This window comes from Pseudorca crassidens, chromosome 10 (genome assembly GCF_039906515.1).
Source record: "Pseudorca crassidens isolate mPseCra1 chromosome 10, mPseCra1.hap1, whole genome shotgun sequence".
Taxonomy (NCBI): domain Eukaryota; kingdom Metazoa; phylum Chordata; class Mammalia; order Artiodactyla; family Delphinidae; genus Pseudorca; species Pseudorca crassidens.
Genome location: NC_090305.1, coordinates 38,611,277 through 38,630,562, shown reverse-complemented (window position 1 = coordinate 38,630,562; position 19,286 = coordinate 38,611,277). Strand labels below are relative to the sequence as shown.

General features: G+C 50.0%; 1 protein-coding gene across 2 annotated transcripts in view; it reads left to right on the top strand.

The window, feature by feature from the left end:
* The first annotated feature begins 34 nt into the window (after window positions 1-34).
* The window catches only part of BRPF3 (bromodomain and PHD finger containing 3), a 34,597-nt gene continuing 15,345 nt past the window's right edge, over window positions 35-19,286 (top strand). Inside the window, exons 1-8 of one of the 2 annotated variants that reach the window (XM_067753173.1) lie at window positions 35-230; window positions 3,237-4,713; window positions 8,053-8,209; window positions 10,604-10,735; window positions 13,031-13,159; window positions 13,453-13,765; window positions 14,506-14,808; window positions 16,633-17,142. In XM_067753173.1, coding sequence (XP_067609274.1) covers window positions 3,263-4,713; window positions 8,053-8,209; window positions 10,604-10,735; window positions 13,031-13,159; window positions 13,453-13,765; window positions 14,506-14,808; window positions 16,633-17,142 — 2,995 coding nt within the window. In that variant the 5' untranslated portion in view covers window positions 35-230; window positions 3,237-3,262. The remainder of the gene's footprint in view (window positions 231-3,236; window positions 4,714-8,052; window positions 8,210-10,603; window positions 10,736-13,030; window positions 13,160-13,452; window positions 13,766-14,505; window positions 14,809-16,632; window positions 17,143-19,286) is intronic. The other variant, XM_067753172.1, reaches the window with a different exon arrangement.

Sequence of the window (19,286 nt, the reverse complement as noted above, 5' to 3'; positions counted from 1 at the left end):
TGGCGGCAGCGGCGGCGGCGGCGGCGGTTCCATTCCCCCTCCTCCCCCGGGAGCGGCGGCGGCCGGGCCGGGGCCCCAGCGCGGGCCGGGAGGGGGCACGGCGGTGGCCACGGAGGTCAGCGCGGGAGGAGGCCACGCTCCGCTCCCCGGGCCGCGCCGACCTGCTAGGCGGCCGGCCCGCCCGCCCGCGCCCAGGAGCCCCGAACGGTGGGGACGGGCCGGCTGCTGAGGTAATGGGGGCGGCAGCGGGGCCGGACGGAACGGGGGCGGGAGCAGCGGGGCCTACGGGGACCAGGGACTGCACGGGATGGGGGAGGGAAGCGAGGGGCTTCCCGAGCGGGGCGGGGGCGGCGCGAAAGCTCTTTCCTGGAGCCAGGGTGGCAGCGGAGAAGGAAAAGGCGGGTGAGGGGGGGAGCTGAAAAGCGAGGACCCCCTCCCGCAGCCGCCATCTTGTTTCCCCCCTGGCCCTGGAAGCCGAGCCGCCGAGCCCCGCCCCCGCCACGCTCTCCAATTGGTCAGGTCAGAGGAGAGTTCCACCCCCTGAGCGTCCCTTGGCCCCCGGTTCTTCCAGACGGGCAGGTGAGGCGGCCAATGGGCGCTTGCCTCTGTGACCCGCTTGTTCGCAGGCGCTAGCTTTCTCTGTCTGAGGGTCGGACTCCGCGTCTGTCTCAGGCACGCTCGCTCCCTCCCCTCTGGTGAGGAGATGTTATTTCCCTCCTTTCCTCTCCGAAGGGTCAGGATTCTTCTGGAAGAGGTGCCCCTTTAAAGGGGCGGGAGTCTTGGCTGGGGTCCTTATTTGTCTCATGAGTATCTCGTGTGGGGTGCAGGGGAAACAGTTTAATTGCAGAAACTCCTTATTCTTCGCGGACCTGGGTGGGGTGGGCGAGTGGGGGCTCAGGGGATGCCGGGTAGACCTCTGGGGGTGTTGGAGTTATTTGGAGCTGTGTATGTGGGAAGGGCTGTGTGGGATGAGAAACTCCCGCCAAAAAACTAGACTGTAAGCTCCTTGAGGGCGAAACTCATTTCGTTTTTCCTCAGCAGCAGCCCTTCCCCCTCTGGAGTTGGCCCCCCAGTGTCTAGAGGCTTGGGTAGGACAACAGAGGCCTCTGTAGATACTTGCTGCTTGATTGAGAGATACTCTAGGAGGTAGTGGGTAGGGAGGAGGAATATATCGTGGCTTTGACAAAGGAGGAGCTACATCCCCTTTCTGAAGCATTTCAAGTTACTATTGAGATAGATTTTCACACCTCTGCAAGGGTCTGCATGCCCTTGACAGGGTGGGGATAATAAAGCCGGTCTGTTGGCCCGGGCCGCCCCCAGGGAGTTGGCATTTGTCAGGCATGTAGTGGCCAAGGGTCTCTGGAACCTGGACAGAATTTCTGCAAATGATTCTCTTTCCTTTGGTTCCAAATAGGGTTTGTGCCTGCCTGGCACTGTGCCTCAGCCAAGTTGTTTTTTGTTTGTTTCTTTCAGTCAGACTTTGGGATTGGAAGGCTTTTAAAATAAGGATGTTAAGAATACCTTACTACCAAATAGCAACCCTTAAGAAATAAATTTTATTAATTTCATTTTACTGATGGAGTGTGCGGGCACAGAACGTTTCAGTGACTTTCTCTGGGTCACACAGGGCCAAGATTAGTACCTGGATTGCCTCAGAGCCTCTTTTTGTACCAGACCGTGGCATCTCTGTGGTGTTCTTATGTCCTAGTGAGATGGCTTGAGCAGATCAGAAGATCTGGGTTTGAATTGTAACTCTGTCACTTACCAGCTTTAGGGGGAGTGACACCTTTCTGAGCTTCTGTGTCTTCATCTGTAAAATGGAGATGAGGATATCTATTCTCCCTTCCAAGGTAGTTGTGAAAAATATTAAAAGTAAAAGGGCTTTGTAGTTTGTGAAAGTGTGCTACATTATCATCACCATCTCCACTTTATAAAGATGGTAGATCCTGCAAGCAAGGTGACAAATTCTGTTTTTCTCCTTGAAATCGTCTCCCTGTTCATACCCTTCCAAGCCTCTGCCCGCACCTCAGGGCACCATATCCCCAGAGGTCTTTCTTAGTATTGATGGCCTCAGTAACTGTGACCACAGCTCCTTGTGAGCTTGTCATAATTCCCTCCATCCCAGTGAACAATGGGAAAAATTTAGAGCTTTCTCTTTGTTGCACAAGGGTGGACTGGATGTATTTTGGGAGAGAGGGGCTTTTGAAGTAACAGATGCATTGAGAGTTTACCCCAGATATTGCCCCAGTTACCTTGGCCTTAGGTCCAGTGAGGGTACCAAATAGGCTACTTGGGGCCACACCCAGAGCTTCCAGGGTTTCTGCTTAGAGATGTACTAGCCAATGCATCCTGAATGCTGCCTTTTGCAGAGAATACCCTGCACATTGTAGTTTGAAGTCCTTAGACCACATGCGATAGACATTTCACGTGCCTTACCCCTTCACCCCTGGGCATGGTCGGGGATAGTGTTTCTGATCATGGATCATGGTAAGATGGGTTGGGAGAGGGCTCTAGACCTGTGGATTTTTGATCCCCCATGGGGCCACAGGTCATGTGTAGAGCTTGTAAGTGGATGCTGTTCTTGTTTACTCCTTTCCTAAGCCTTAACCACCACCCCCTTTTCCATAGTTAGCTGTCCCACAGCCTTAAATACCCCATTAGAACATTAGCTCTCTCCCCATGTTGCATTGATCTGTAGTGATCTGTTGTGTTTACTTTTCTGTCCCTTCAATCAGACAGCACTCCTTGAGGGCAGGGATCATGAGTGTTTGATTTCTCATTTCATTCAGCTAACACTTATAGAATGCTTACTTAGGAGTCAGGCACCATTCCAGGTGCTGGAGATACAGCAGTGAACAAGACAGGCAAAAATCCCTCCCTTCATGGGCCTTACATTCTAGAGGAAGGAAACAAATATACATGATAAATATATAAATTACATAGCACAGTAAAAATTGGTGAGTGTTATAGTGAAATATAAAGCAGGATGAAAGATTGCTGGTGGGGGAAAGGGATTTGCAATTTTGGATAGAATGGTCATAGGTCTCACTGAGAAACACTGTTTATGGAAAGACTTGGAGGAGGTAAAAGAGCAAACCATGTGGATACCTGAGGGGCAGGATGTTCAGACAGAGGGAATAGCCAGTTTGCTCAGTGGCCGCTTGATCAGATGGAAGGGTAAATGAATGCATGCATGCCTGAACGTCTGGCTCACAGTCTCGTGGCCTCTTCTTTAGGCCTGTCTCGTTGGTTCCCGGGTGCCATGAGGAAGCCTCGCCGGAAGTCACGGCAGAATGCCGAGGGCCGGCGCTCCCCATCCCCCTATAGTCTGAAGTGCTCACCCACTCGGGAGACCCTGACATATGCCCAGGCCCAACGGATCGTCGAGGTGGACATTGATGGACGTCTGCATCGTATTAGCATCTATGACCCGCTCAAGATCATCACAGAGGATGAGTTGACTGCCCAGGATATCACCGAATGCAATAGTAACAAGGAAAACAGTGAGCAGCCTCAGTTCCCTGTCAAGTCCAAAAAACCCTCATCCAAGGGCAAGAAGAAGGAGTCCTGCTCCAAGCATGCATCCGGCACTTCCTTCCACCTCCCACAACCCAGCTTCCGCATGGTGGACTCAGGCAGTCAACCAGAAGCACCCCCGCTGCCTGCTGCCTACTACCGCTACATTGAGAAGCCACCTGAAGACCTGGATGCAGAAGTAGAATACGACATGGATGAGGAGGACCTTGCCTGGCTGGACATGGTAAATGAGAAGCGGCGAGTAGATGGGCACAGTTTGGTGTCGGCAGATACCTTTGAGCTGCTGGTGGATCGGCTTGAGAAGGAGTCATACTTGGAGAGTCGAAGCAGTGGGGCCCAACAGTCACTCATTGATGAAGATGCTTTCTGCTGTGTATGCCTGGATGACGAATGCCACAACAGCAACGTCATTCTCTTCTGTGACATCTGCAACCTGGCTGTACACCAGGAGTGCTATGGCGTCCCTTACATCCCCGAGGGCCAGTGGCTATGCCGCTGCTGTCTACAGTCTCCCTCCCGGCCTGTGGATTGCGTCCTCTGCCCCAACAAGGGTGGCGCCTTCAAACAGACCAGTGATGGGCACTGGGCCCACGTGGTGTGTGCCATCTGGATCCCTGAAGTCTGCTTTGCTAACACCGTGTTCCTGGAGCCTATTGAGGGCATCGACAACATCCCACCTGCCCGCTGGAAACTAACCTGCTATATCTGCAAGCAGAAGGGGCTGGGTGCAGCCATCCAGTGCCATAAGGTGAACTGCTACACGGCCTTCCATGTGACGTGTGCACAGCGGGCTGGGCTCTTCATGAAGATTGAGCCTATGCGTGAGACCAGCCTCAATGGCACCATCTTCACAGTGCGCAAGACCGCCTACTGTGAAGCCCACTCGCCGCCAGGTGCCGCCACTGCTAGGAGGAAGGGTGACTCCCCAGGAAGTCTCAGTGAGGCTGGGGACGAAGAAGGGCTGAAGGAAGGCTGTGGGGAGGAAGAAGAGAAGGAAGAGGTAGAAGAGGAGGAGGAAGATGAAGGCCAAGGTGGGGTAGGTGGCCCCCTCAAGGGAGTGTCCAAGAAGAACAAGATGACTTTGAAGCAAAGGATCAAGAAGGAGCCAGAGGAAGTGGGCCGAGACACACCCTCCACTGTCCCCATGGTCACTGTCCCACAGATACCCTCTTACAGGTGAGCCTGCCCAGGAGGGCTCCCTAGGGACTCATGATTTCTTCTCGGGCTGGTGTTGGCCCTGAGCCAGGCTTCTTTCCCCAAGGTTGGTGAATACCTCTTCTCTTCTGTGCTCTCAAATTTAGACTTCTCCTTTAGACCCTGGGCTCACCTGGACTGGTTTGTGGTTTTGATTGTGCCCTTCAAAGCAATGTATTTCCTTTGATTCAAGGTGAGACAGACACTTAAGTTGCTTAGAAACCCAGGTGACAGGATGTCTAAGGTAATATTTTTCAACAGGGCACAAGTGGCATTTTGGACAGGAGGTAATTCATTATTAAGGCTGTCCCGTACATTTCTCGATGTTTAGCATCCCTGGTCTTTGTCTGTAAGTGCCATTTGCATCCCCTCCCTCATTGCCTGGTCTTTGTGACAACCTCAGAGGCTCCCTACTTATATTTCTAGTAACCTTATGGGGCTAGAACTACTTCCAGTTGAGAACCACTGTTTCAAGGGGTCAGTATAGGTACCTGCTGTCCAGAAAGCTCTGTCCTGGGAATGATGCGGACTTTGTGTAAGGGGGTGGTCATGTGGGGAAGATATGTTATGTCTCCTGAGAAGCTTTTAGATTTAGCGGAAAGAAGATCACTCAGCTCTGCTGTGTAACTAAGCCGCCTTGGCCCTCACCGAGTCTGTAGAGAAACCATTGTGCCTGTTTTAAACCATCAGAGAGATAGCTGGCACTGTTGGAGGGATGGGAGCTTGGCAGACAAGCAAGAGACAGGGAAGATTTTCCAGCGGAGGCCCATCTCATTGGTGATGTTCACTAAAAAGACTACAGTGTTAGAGCAGGAAGGAATCTTGGAGATTATTCATCTAACATAGTCCTTGCACCTTCTCCCACACCCCCAGATGAAGAAACTGCGGCCACGGGAGGTAAAGTTGTTCACTCCATTATTCATTCAATGAGATGTTTATTGAGCACTTACTATATGCCAAGTCCTGTTCTAAGGGCTGGAAGGAACCAGGGGTAAAGCGACAGACCCTGGACAAGCTGGGGCTTGTGATGCCTCTAGGTTCTGTTCCTGCTGTCTGTCTCTCTTGGTGTAAGGGATAGGGAGAAAGGAGTACTGGAGGGCAGTGGGGAGTGAGTTGTATGAGGGAAATAGGCAACCAGACTTGTTGGTCTGGAAGGAAGACACAAGAGCTGACAAGATCCAGAGGGAGAGGCTCTTGTGAGCCATGGCTGGAGTTAGATTCAGTCAACTGGAAATGGGCCTTCTAGTCACAGAGCTGTTCTAGGCTCCCCTCCTCCCTTAGGTGAGGTCCATGCTTAGTCTCCATCTGTAGGGTGGTTATGCCCTGGGGCTAGACTTTTTGGTTGTCAGGTCTGCTCTTGTAGGTGGTCTCTTGCAGGGGCCAGCACAGCATGCTGGCTAAGAACCAGACAGACCTGTGTTTGAATCTTGCTTCTGTCACTAACTACCTGTGTGATCTTTGGCAAGTCACTTAACTTCTTTCAGCCTTAGTTTATTTATTTGTAAGTGAAACTACCTCACAGGGTTGTTGGGAGAAATAGATGAGATAATACAAGTAAAGCACAGTGCCTGGCAAATAGTAAGTGCTCAATAAATGATGGCTGCTGCTGCTACTGCTATTTTATTATTATTCTTTTCCCCACCTGCACAAATGCCGTTGGGACCCTCCATGGCCAAGAGGTTGTAGAGGGAGGGGGCTGCCTGCATCTGGGCAGGTGTGCTTGGCATGGGTGTTGGTGGGGGATCTGTCCTTTGGGGAAAGGCCTAGGTCTTGATTTTGTAAGCTTGGCTTTGGGGCAGGAATGTCTGACCATGGAAAGGCACAAGGCCTGGGTGAGCAATATCTAGCCCAACATGAACATCCTTCTTAGATTCCACCTTCTTGTTTAGCCACAATTGTCTTCCTTTCAGTGGAGTAAGAGGAAGAGAAGAAGCAGAGGAAACGCCACAGGAGCACTGAGGCCTTGCTTAACCAATTTCGGAACACAGATGTTGTAGCAGAGAGATCATGAGTTCAAATCCTGCCCAGCTTCACCATCTTTTTAGCTGCATTAGTGACTTTGACAATGTTCCTAAGCTGCCTTTCCATCTTTTGTAACATGGGAATAATGTGACCCACGTTGAAATTTGGGCATTATGGTAGAGACTGTGGGAGCTCATTAATTCCCTTCCCACTCCTCCCCCGCCACGTGTTTTTGGCTTGAACGCTGACCTCCAGACTTCTCTTTTGTCGCAGTTTAGCCAGCTAAATTTTAAAAATTTTTTTAATTTTCATATAATTTTTAAAGCTTACTTTCTATTTGCAGTTATTACAAAATACTGACTATATTCCCTGTGTTGTACAATACATCCTTGAGCCTATCTTACACCCAATAGTTTGTACCTCCCACTCCCCCAGCCCTGTATTGCCTCCCACACCCCTGCCACACACTGGTAACCACTCGTTTGTTCTCTATATCTATGAGTCTGCTTCTTTTATGTTTTATTCACTAGCTTGTTGTATTTTTTATTTATTTATTTATTTTGGCCACGCCACACGGCTTGTGGGATCTTAGTTCCCTGACCAGGGGTTGAACCTGGGCCCTTGCAGTGAAAGCACCGAGTCCTAACCACTGGACCGCCAGGGAATTCCCCTGTTGTCTTTTTTAGATTCCACATATAAACGTTATCATACAGTACTTATCTTTCTTTGTCTAGCCAGCTGACTTTTCAGATTCTCCATCCTCTTACATCTTTAGATCCATTTTTTTTTTCATTTGGTTCAAAATTAGACATTTTTAGGCTACTGAGATTTTTAATGAAAAACCAGAGGTCAGACAACTCCAAAGGGTTGTATTTGGGTTCAGAAGGCAGTAGCCTGCTATATTCCTACTAATTTTCCTTCCAGCTTGGCTGTGGACTACTCCCTGGTCTGGTGGGACCCTTAACTACAGGGGGCAGGAAACAGTGACCGCTTTGCCCACAGCTTATGCAAGTTCCTGTTCTCTTTTGCTGCCTTTATCAAGAGAAGGGTGGGGGTGTTGGGGCACAGACCTGTGTCTCAGGAGTCCAGGACTATAGGGTCAGGGTTCCTGGGGGAGGGTTCTTTTGGAGAATCAGGACTGCAAGGCAGGAGGTGGAAAATCAAGTGAAATGTCCCATGCTGAATCTGAGCTGCTTAACTTTGCTGTCCTTTTCAAGGCTTTCTCTGAGGTGAGGCTTTGGCTACTTTATTCTGTCTTCCTCTATAAGGTTCAGAAATGAACCAGGGGGTCTGAATAGGAGGCTGTAATCTGGGCTGCCCACTGACCCTGTCTTTCACTTACCTCTGCCTCTACTCAAGGTTGAACAAGATCTGTAGTGGTCTCTCCTTTCAGAGGAAAAACCAGTTCATGCAGCGGCTTCACAACTACTGGCTGTTGAAGCGGCAGGCACGGAATGGTGTCCCCCTCATACGGCGCCTGCACTCCCACCTGCAGTCCCAAAGGAATGCTGAGCAGGTAGGTGAAGTAGTTATTTGAGGGCAGTGGAGGGAGGTGGAGAGTGACGAAGGAGAGATGGTTGGGGCAACTCTCCCTGAGCCCTCTGTGGGGCCTTTGCCTATAGCCATCACCTCTCTAGGTGGTCCATCCGAGGAGTGACTTCCAGGACTGTAGAGCTCTTCAGACCAGACAGCAGCCCTTCTAGATGAGAGAGGCTTGGCTTGGAGCAAATTCTAGGGGAGAGTGGAAAGCAAGCCCAGCTTTCCCTCTACGTGGGGAAAACCCTTTAGATATGGTAGAAAGGAAGAAGTGGGCTGAGTGAGGGTCAGGTGACCATGTTGTATAAGTTAGGAAGGCATACTTTCCTTAAGACACTATACTGCCATCTGCCTAAAAATGTTCCATAAAAAATACACTAACCAAAAGAAAAAAAAAAAAAAAAAAAAAAAATACACTAACCATCTAGGTTGTAGCGCACAGCCTGCCCAGTTGGGGTGATCTTTTAGACATTAGCAACTGGAGTTGCTGCATGTTTAGTGTTTTCCGAGATGGTGGAGGCCTCCTGAGAGACTTTTAAAAAAACATATTTAGTTCTCTCTGCCTCTTCACTTGTTCCATTACTTCTGCCTTGAAATATTCCCACACCATTACTCCAGAGACAAGGCAAGCCTTCCCATGACTCTGGTGCCCTCTGTTCTGTCTGATTTTACTTTTGCCTTTTGTAACTGAAGTCCTGAAGGGGAAGTGTATATCCAATCTCTCCTTGAAATGGTCTGCTTGCTCCCCTGTAGCTTCTTCTAGAACATCAGTGACCCCTTCCAGCCCAGCAAGTCTTTCCTCAGATTCTCACCTTATAGACTGTTGGACTGCATTTGACACCACGATCACTTTGTCTTACAGCTTCTCTGTGACACCATTTCCCATCCCCTCTACCCCACTAACTGTACCCTGTGCTGATCCTAATTCTTACCCCTTAATGGTAACACTCCCAGGGGCTCTGTTGCCTCCCTGTTGGCTTGGAGAGCTTGTCCACACTCATAGTTGTCAATAACTGTGTAGCAGTAGCTCCAGGTTTCTTGTCTTGTCCCCTCCCTTTTTTCTGCCCTCAGTCCCTCTGGGGCAGACGAACTATAGATGTCCTTGTAGATGTTATTTCCTGAACTCAGATATTGGAAACTGAATTCATTATCTTCCTTCATCTCCGTAAATGTATTTCCCCATTACTGTTATGGAAGCTTCTTCCTCCTGACCTCAGATGTTGCCCACCTTGGAGTTACTTTTGGCTCTTTCCTCCATAAGGAGCTGCAGTTAATCATCCCCTGATCTGTTTTGGGGGATTTATCAGTATATGGCCCTTTATCTCCATTCCACAGCTACCCTGCTCATCCATGCCCCTTTAATTTCAGTAGTAGCTTTCTAGGTGGTCTCCAGCCTCTAATTCTTTCTTTGCTTTACAGCTGGTACTGTCTTACACACTTAACCATTTTCCATCCTGTCATTTCCTTTTCCGGAATAAATTCCCCCTCGCCAGGCAGGCCACGTCCAGGCTTTTTTGCCTGCCATTTGAAGCTTCTTGCCAGCTGGATCCTGGGTCTTCCTTGGCTTTTGTGGTTCTCCAGTTTCTCTGCTTTGGCCAGCCCGTTTTTCTCAACAAGCAAAGAATCACTAATTCTGCCTTCATACTTCTGCTTTGTGGTCCCTTCGGTTCCAAAAGAGGCCTTTCTTACTGCTTTCTTCATCCACATGCATCATTACATGTGAAACCCTAGTAAGATTGCTCGCCCCAGGAATCCCTGACCTAACCCCAGTCCACTGAGATCTTCTCTATTTTATGTCCTCTTAGCATTTTATATTCAGTTTATCCAATCAGTTTTTGTTGTCTTTATGCTGCTGTGCCCTTGCGTATCAAACCCTGGGCCTCTTTCTTCCCTCAACTACACTGTAACCACTTTTAGGGCAGGAATCACGTTTTTGGTGGTGGTGGTGGTGTTTTAAAGTATGTTCAAGTCAGTAAGCACAAGCTCGTAGTAAAAACTTCGCTTTGTTTTCTAGCCAAGTCGAAGCTCTAGGGTGAAATTCTTTCCACCCTGAGGTGTCTATTAGTTTCCTTCTGAAATTCTTTCCAGCCCTGAGGATGCACAGCTGCTCTCTGGTGTCCCTGGGGGTAGGGAGAAGCAGTCCCAGCTCTCACCCCAGCAATGGTTATTGTGCTATAGTGAAGAAACATTGTTATAAGGCTGGGGAAGCACTGGAGGAAGGGTTGTAGAGGGGGTGGAAGGGCTCTCCGGGACCATGGGTCCAGGAAGGGGATGGGGCTCTTACCTGCTGAGGCCCCAGAGGCTTGAGCAGGGAGAGGACTTTGGACAGGAAGGAGGCCCACAGTTCCTCTATCCTTTCCCTTCCCTCCTGCAGCGGGAGCAGGACGAGAAGACAAATGCAGTGAAGGAAGAGCTGAAATACTGGCAGAAGCTCCGGCACGACTTGGAGCGGGCACGGCTGCTGATTGAGCTGATTCGGAAAAGAGAAAAGCTCAAGCGGGAGCAGGTGAGGAGGAGCCCCCAGGGCTCTTGTTCAAGATCTTTTTCTCCTACTGTCAGTATGGCTTCAGGAGACCCAGGAGCCCCTGCCTGGTGTCAGCTTTCTTACCTTCCTGCCCAGCACTGTGGGCTCCAAGACCTGCCTACTCTGCGTTGGGTGTGGTGCTGCTGATGGCTTCGAACTTAGGGAGTTTAGCTCCTGGTGGCCTCAGGCATAAGCTTAATATCCTATGCCTGGGCCCATCCCTGGAGTTTCTCATTCAGGATATGGGGGGTGGGGGGTGGGCAGAGCCTGGCCTTCTGTTTTGGAGAGCTTCTCAAGCCATTCTTATGGGTATCACCTTTGACCTGGGAGCTTCTGGGGTTTCTCACTTGGCCTTTAAACACTTATAGTCTTGAATCATTTAAATTTTCCAACCTCTGTTCAAAGAGATTCTAAGCCTCTGAGCATGGAGAATGTTGAGGTAGGTAGTGTAGCCTAGGAATTAGGAATATGAGCTGTGGCATCAGGCAGCTTGCGTGTTTTGTTTTTTTTTTTAACATCTTTATTGGAGTATAATTGCCTTACAATATTGTGTTAGTTTCTGCTGTACAATGAAGTGAATCAGCTATATATATACCTATATCCCCATATCCCCTCCCTCTTGCAAGCACCGAGCTGATCTCCCTGTGCTATGCGGCTGCTTCCCACTAGCTATCTATTTTCCATTTGGTAGTGTATAGAAGTACATGCCACTCTCTCACTTCGTCCCAGCTTACCCTTCCCCCTTCCCCATCCTCAAGTCCATTCTCTACATCTGCATCTTTATTCAGACAGCCTGCATTTATATCCTGGCTCTGCCACTTACTACTTGTATGACATTAAGTTGCTTAATCTCCTTATACCTCGAGTTTCCTTGACTATAAAATGGGGGTAATAATAGAACCCATCTCATAAGGTTGTGAGGATTAGATAACTTAGTGTATATAAAGAGCTTAGAACAGTGCCTGGCACATAGTAAGGCTATAGAAGTGTCAGCTGCTATCATCATCATCATTATTGATACTCTTTGCCTCCCTGAAGTGTCTACGGCAGCACTCTGCACATGACAGTGAGCAAAAACTATTAATTGAATGCCAAAACTGTTCTCTCTGGTCCAGGAATAGCAGCTGTTACTCTCATGCTTCAGAGGCCTGGGTTAAAGATGTTCTTTCTCTCTTTCTCCGAACTCTGCTTCACTGTTCAGCCCCAGCACAAGCCCTTCTCTCACGGTCCTGTAGCCCGAGTTTCCACCACTGAGACTGGGCAGCTCTTGCCATACTTAGCACAGGTGGGCATGGAGGACATCTCAGGACCTTGTCTATGGATTCAAACTGTCTGTGCCGTCCCAGGCCTGGCCCCACAGCTGAGCTTCTCTTCCCATTTCTGGTCCAGAGAAATGTAAGGGAAAAGGAAGCAGGCAGGGGATGCAGGCAGGCATTTGTTTTGATGTAGCCAAGAGGCAGGAACTTGTAGTCTAATACACGGCTTCCCAACCTTTTTACATTAGGGCACACATGGAAAATAACATTTGTATAGCACACTGCTGCAAATATGTCAGGCTACTTGCCACCCAAGGGGGTGAGCCTCGAGGCCTTGGTCACCCTAGGCCGACCTAGGTGGTCCAAGGGCCAATTAGGTGGGAATCCTGGCCCAAGGGACATTTTATATCATCAGTGTGCCTCTTGGACTAAGTCATACCTAGGTATAAGTCCGTCTCTGTTCTTTCCTAGCCAGGTGACCTTGGGTTAGTAACTCCTCATCATACTCTTTTCAAACCTCAGATTCCATATTTGTAAAATGGAGATAATTACAGTTTCTCCTTCGAGGTTATTGTGATGATTAACTGAGGTAATATAAGTAGAAAGGCAGTGTGGCATAGTAGTCAAAAGCACACACTGTGAATCCCAATCTGTCCCTTATTAGCTGTGTGACCTTGGGCCAGTCACTTACTTAGTCCTTCCGTGCCTCAGTTTCCTCTTTGTAAAATACCTCATTTGTACCTATTTTGAACATTACTTGACACTTAGTAAGGACTATAAAGGTATTAACTATCATTACTGTAAGTTTTGATATAGCCTGAATGCATAGGAAATGTTCACAAAGTGGCAGCTGTTGGTATGATTATTTCTAGGCTAAAAGTTCAGTGGTAACTCCTCAAATAGTGGTCAGCTTAATATCTTGTGAAAATTTGTCTTACACAACTGGTGAAAGTCAAGTTATCAAGCAAAAGTTCGGTGCCTCTTTGGGGGGTGTCCTGATTTCTCTCCACCTCCCCCACAGGTCAAGGTCCAGCAGGCCGCCATGGAGCTGGAGCTTATGCCGTTCAACGTTCTGCTGAGGACAACACTGGACTTGCTGCAGGAGAAGGATCCCGCACACATCTTTGCCGAGCCTGTCAACCTGAGTGAGGCAAGTTCCCCCGCTACTTCCTGAGCAGTGAGCCCTGCCTGAAATGGAAATAGGGTCTGAGTAGGCTAGGAAGGGGTTGGGCCACAGGGTGTACAAAACCTGGGGGTGTCTGGCAAGGCTAGTAGACTTGCCCACGGTGAGGGCTCAGCAGGCCAAGGTGGGCCAGAGCCCTGGGGCTGTGAGTGAGCCTGGCATGGCCAAGCCAGAAAATGGGGTGGCAAGAGTGCCGCTGAAGGGTGCGCCTGTTTGGCTAGTAAATGGTTGTTGTAATTGTACAGGTTTTATATGTTTAGGTTCCAGATTACCTGGAATTCATATCCAAGCCAATGGATTTTTCTACTATGAGGCGGAAGCTGGAGTCCCACCTGTACGGCACCTTGGAGGAGTTTGAGGAGGACTTTAACCTTATAGTTACCAACTGCATGAAGTATAATGCTAAAGACACAATTTTCCACCGAGCAGCTGTCCGCCTGCGGGACCTGGGAGGGGCCATCCTGCGGCACGCCCGGCGGCAGGCAGAGAACATCGGCTATGACCCCGAGAGGGGCACCCACCTGCCCGAGTCACCCAAATTGGAGGACTTTTACCGCTTCTCCTGGGAAGACGGTGAGAAGCCTGGACGGGCAGGGAGGAGAGGGGCCAGGAGGAGGCGCAGGGATAGAGCCCAGAGAGCCAGGGATCAGGATGGGCCTTGGGGCTATAGGGTGGACTCCAGGAGCAAAGCTGGGGATAGGCACAGGCTGGGGTACATGTGCTTGTGGCTGGAATAGTTCCGAGGGTTAAAGTTAATTCCCTGAGCACTTCTTGAATAGTAGGATAAGGGGAATAAGGTACTAGCTGTCTGTCTGAAAGCTAAAGATTCACCAAGGGTCTTTCTTTCCTGGACTCCCTCTGTGTGGCGTTGGAGCATGGGCAGCAGGAGCGCAGTGCTGATGTATGTCTGGCTCATTCAGAAGAGTGCAGGTAGAGCATCAGAAAAATGGAATTGCCTCTGTAATTCCCTACTCTGCCTGCCCCTGCTCTCTGCTTCTCGATGGCAGCAGCCAAACAGTCACTCAGGCCGGGGGATTGCCAAGCTGCCTCGTGCCTGCTCCACAGAGCCCATAATCGTGACTGTGAACTGCTTCCTGCAGGTGTTTCCCAGATTCTGACCTTGTCCCTGTGGCTGCTCTCCTGGGAGCAGTGTTGCCAGGGCCAAGGCCCCACAGTGACGCTGCTGGAAGCCACTGGCCCAGGCACTCCAGGAGAATATTTTGCATCCGAAGGAATTGGCCCCTGCCCTTCCCTTTGCCCTGGGCTGGTCAGGTCCTTCAGCCCCTTTTTCTGTCCTCCCTTCTCCCTGGCAGTGGACAACATCCTCATCCCAGAGAACCGGGCCCACTTGTCCCCAGAGGTGCAGCTGAAGGAGCTGCTGGAAAAACTGGACCTGGTGAGTGCCATGCGGTCCAGTGGGGCCCGGACCCGCCGTGTCCGCCTGCTACGCCGGGAGATCAATGCCCTTCGGCAGAAGCTGGCGCAGCCGCCACCACCGCAGCTGGCATCGCTAAACAAGACTGTGTCCAATGGGGAGCTGCCAGCAGGGCCCCGGGGGGATGTGGCTGTGCTGGAGCAGGCCCCGCAGGAGGAGCCAGAAGATGATGGGGACAGAGGTGAGAGACAGTCACGGGCAGGCCGGGGGCTGCGGGCCAGGGTAAGGGAGAGTTAAGCTGAAATCCTGTAGTGGGAACATCCTTCCCCAACTCTAGGTGTGACCCTCATGGGCAAGTAAAAGCCCTGGGAGGGGTCACACTTCCATGCATACCCAGGGATGATACTCAAAATATTTAACAATACGTAGAGACCAAAATTCATCCGTCAGAGTAGATGTTGGCTTTTATATTGGAGGGGGCTCCTGAGGGCCTCTGATGCAGATATTTAGTTGTTGGATTGTGAGTGGGTTCAGGGAGTTTCAGATGCTGGGGCCCAGTAGCTGTTTACTAACTTGTAAAGAAGTATTTCAATATTTTGCACCTGGTATGGCCATATTGCACATACCAGTTAAATATTAGTTCAACTTATACCATCATATAGAGAGGCTCTTAGAGCAGGTTAGGTTGTGGTGTGGGGGAACAGAAAAGAAAGAAAGACCCTAAGGATGGTCTGGGCTCATGGCTTTGACCCCAGCTGGCCAAGTCTACAGTAGGCCCACCCCAAGCAGAAAAGCCCAGAACTGCAAAAGACAGCTGGGGGAAGTGATTCTCAGAGATCCAGGTGCCTTACCTGAGTTGCTTTCCATCCTCTCCGCTTCTTTGGGGACAGAATTGTCTCCCTGTTACCAGCCCTTGGATCTGAGCCTGTAGCTCAGGAGGGCCTGTCATCCACACAATCAAGAAGGTTGGGAATTATCTCCAGGGGAAAAGGGGCCAAATTGCAGGGAATGGCCCATTTTATTTTAGGTTGGGGGAGAGCGGGGATGTGGCGGAGAGGTCAGGTTTATCATTAGAGGGCTTCGTGTCCATTGTGACCCTTCCCAGCTTCCCATGTGGCAGTCAGCATGCCACTCGTATCCATCCCCACTCCTGGGCTAAGGCAGTGCAGAGTCATGCCCAGTGGACCGGCTGCAGCAGCTTCTAGAGGTTTCAAAAAATTTCTAGGCTTCATCTCCCAGAAATTCAGATTAGGGAAATCTGAGCTCTGTTTTGAGTGTCTTTTTTTTTTTTTGTGGTACGCGGGCCTCTCACTGCTGTGGCCTCTCCTGTTGCGGAGCACAGGCTCTGGACGCGCAGGCTCAGCGGCCATGGCTCACGGGCCCAGCCGCTCCGCGGCATGTGGGATCTTCCCAGACCAGGGCACGAACCCCTGCATCAACAGGCGGACTCTCAACCACTGCGCCACCAGGGAAGCCCCGAAACTGTCATTTTTTAAGGTGGAGGTTGAATAGACAAGTTCAGGAACCACTGATTTAACTTCCTTGCTTTCATTTTTTCATATCTGTAAGCTGCTTCTTTCTGCTTGTCCTTCTTGCTTCACTTGTGATATGAAACAAAATACATTGACAGATGGGAAAACACCTGGGTCTAAAGAGAGTTGTAGACCCCTAATCTGTGAGGCTGAGATTTACTTAATTATTGATTAAGCAGGGGGCTTTGGGCTTTCTGGGTGTAGGGCAGTGGTTTATAACCCTGACTTCATCAAACTCACCTGGTAAGCTTTAAAAAAAAAAATCCATTGTTAGCTATTTGGTTTCATTTTGTCTGGGGTGGGACCTCAGCATTGGAATTTTTAAGAAACTGAGTAACTAATACATAGCCAGGGTTTAGAACTACTAGTGTAGACACAACTTAGTCCTACCTTCTCTTCACCTTAGACCTGAGACACGTCTCAAACCTTCTAATAGCCTATGCTCTTGGTTCTTAGTTATCAGTGTCATTATCTGGCTTGTAGGGGCAGACTTTTTCTAAAATGTTCAAGCAGGTTCTCTTTTTCTCTAACAGATGACTCCAAAATGCCTCCCCCACCAACCCTGGAGCCTACTGGGCCTGCGCCTTCCTTGTCTGAGCAAGAATCCCCTCCGGATCCCCCCACTCTGAAACCCATCAATGATAGCAAACCTCCAAGCCGATTCCCAAAGCCAAGAAAAGTGGAAGAAGATGAGCTTTTGGAAAAATCACCTCTGCAGCTAGAGAGTGAGCCCTTGCAACGCCTGCTCAGTGACAATGGCATTAATAGAGTGTCCCTCATGACCCCCGATACATCCCCCGCAGGTGCCCCACTCAGTGGCGTGGGCCGTCGCACATCAGTCCTCTTCAAGAAGGCCAAGAACGGGGTTAAACTACAGAGGAGCCCAGACAGGGCCCTGGAGAACGGCGAGGACCATGGCGCAGTGGGCTCTCCTGCGTCTCCCACCAGCATCGAGGATGAACAGCACTCCCGGAAGCGGCCGAGGAGCAGGAGCTGTAGTGAGAGCGAAGGGGAGAGGTCCCCCCAGCAGGGGGAAGAGACAGGTGACCTCGCCTGTGACTTCTCTCGCTACTTCTCATCTGCTTTCCTGCTTTGCCTTGCCAGCCGGCACCTTCCCCAGTCAGCTGCCTCCCCTGTGGATGGCCCCTGTGGATGCCAGTAGTAGCACTGAGGGCTCCGTAGTGCACAGTTGGGCCTGGTACATGAGTAGTGGCCTGGGGAAATAGGCTTTGAGCAAGTGTTTTGAGAGGGCCAGCTTGTGTCTGGGGCTCTCTTTGGCCCTGAGCAGCATATAAAGCTATATATGATAAAATGGTTCCTACTTTCATTTTAGTTCATTTATTCATCAGATATTTATATCAGGCATTATTGTAGGCACTAAAGTGTAGGGGGAAAAATCAATAAATAAAACAGACAAGTCTCCTCTCTTGTAGGGGAGGTAGACTAAAAGCAAATAAATAAATTGTATCGCATATTAGAAGCTGTGGAGAAAAGTCCCGCAGGGAAGGGGGGGAGAGGGGATGCTGAGGTGATATTAAAGAGGGTGGCCAGGGGAGGCTTTCTGAGTAAAGATCTGAAGGAGCTGAGGGTGTGAGCTCTTTGGGTATCTGGGGAAAAGATGTTCCAAAAAGATGGACTAGCAAGTGCATAGGCCATGGGGGTGGAAACATGCTTGCATGTCTGAGGAACAGTGAGGGGACCTATATGGCCACAGCAGAGTGAGCCAAGGGATCATAGGAGATGCGGTCTCAGAGGTAGTAATAGGGGCTTGTCACTAAAGAGTCCTTACTGCATGTCCAACACAAGCTGGTCACTGGGGAGCAGTAAATCAGACCCAGGTCCAAATTACCATCCAGTGGGGAGACTAGATGGTGTCCTGAGGTATAGAGATACCCCAGTGCTGGACAGTCTGTGGTTATGTGTCAGGTGACAGCACTGCTAGAGGTTCAGGGAATAGGAACTGGGGGAGTTGGGAAGGCTTCATGAGTAGACAGTGCCTAAGCTGGCCCAGGGGATGAGGACAGACTAGAAAGGAACAAAGGGCTCAGGCCCAGGTGTGTAGAAACAAGGTCAGAGTCCCTGTGAGGGACAGTTTGGAGAGGGGCTTCCCTCTCCAAAGCGAAGAGGGGCATCAGGAGCCAATGCTGTGGGCAAGGTGGACCTGGACATGCAGGGCCCCCATCACCAGACAGTTGTTTAGTCTTGGTGGGATATGGAAGGCCAGCTCACTTGGCAGGGAGGGGCCTGCTCTTGGCTTTTGCTCCTCATGTCCTGTTACATGGTGGCTTTGGGCTGTGTGGTCAGCACATGCTTTTCTCTGCTTTTCTGTCTTCCTACCTAATACTTTGTTTCCAGCAGTACCTTCCTTTCCTGTCTGGTCCAAGCTTCCCTGTTTTAGGGCAGTAGGGTGTTTATATAGAGTCAAGAGCTTGAGGCAGACTTGAATTCAAATCCCATCTTCTTACTAGCTGTGTATCCTGGGGCGTATGAATTAACCTCTGTGAGCCTATTCCTCATTTCTAATATGGGGCTAGTGACACCTTCCTTGTGTGGCTCTAAGGATTGGAAGTAGCCTATATAAAGCACTTGGTATATAGCAGTAGTTGGTAGCAGTTATTGTTGTCATCCTGTCAGTTATATCAGGCACAGCCAAACAGCACTGAGCACTAAAAATGAAAAATCCTGCTGTTGGGAAATAGGTCTAGACATCAGGCTCATCCAACCTGAGGGGGCCCACCGCTTGGGGGCTAGAATCTGTTTCTCCTCCACCATCCCAGCTACCTGGTACCCAGGAATATTTTTGCACAACTTTAGTGGGTTCTCTTAAAAGCAGGTGTTGATCCTTTATAGATGAGGCACAGTAGGCTTTGGTGATTTAAATTGAGGTCATGATGTTAGAGGCAGAGCCAGGTTTGGGTCCAGATATGTTGGCTCAGACACCTGCTCTTACAGGTGTGACTTGCCTCACAGTTTTCTGGCTAAGGTATATGTGACTTAGAGCTCTTGGCTCAGCTGTCAGACTTGTGGGATTCTGGATGGTGGTTGGGAATTGGGTAGATAGAGAGGAGAGTTGAAGCTTTGATGGCAGATGAGAGTCTTGTCCCTGGGATGACCAGACAGTCTTCATTTGCCTCTGAAGGGCTCCCTGCTGTAAACAGACCTTCTCTCATTCATACTTAATAGCATC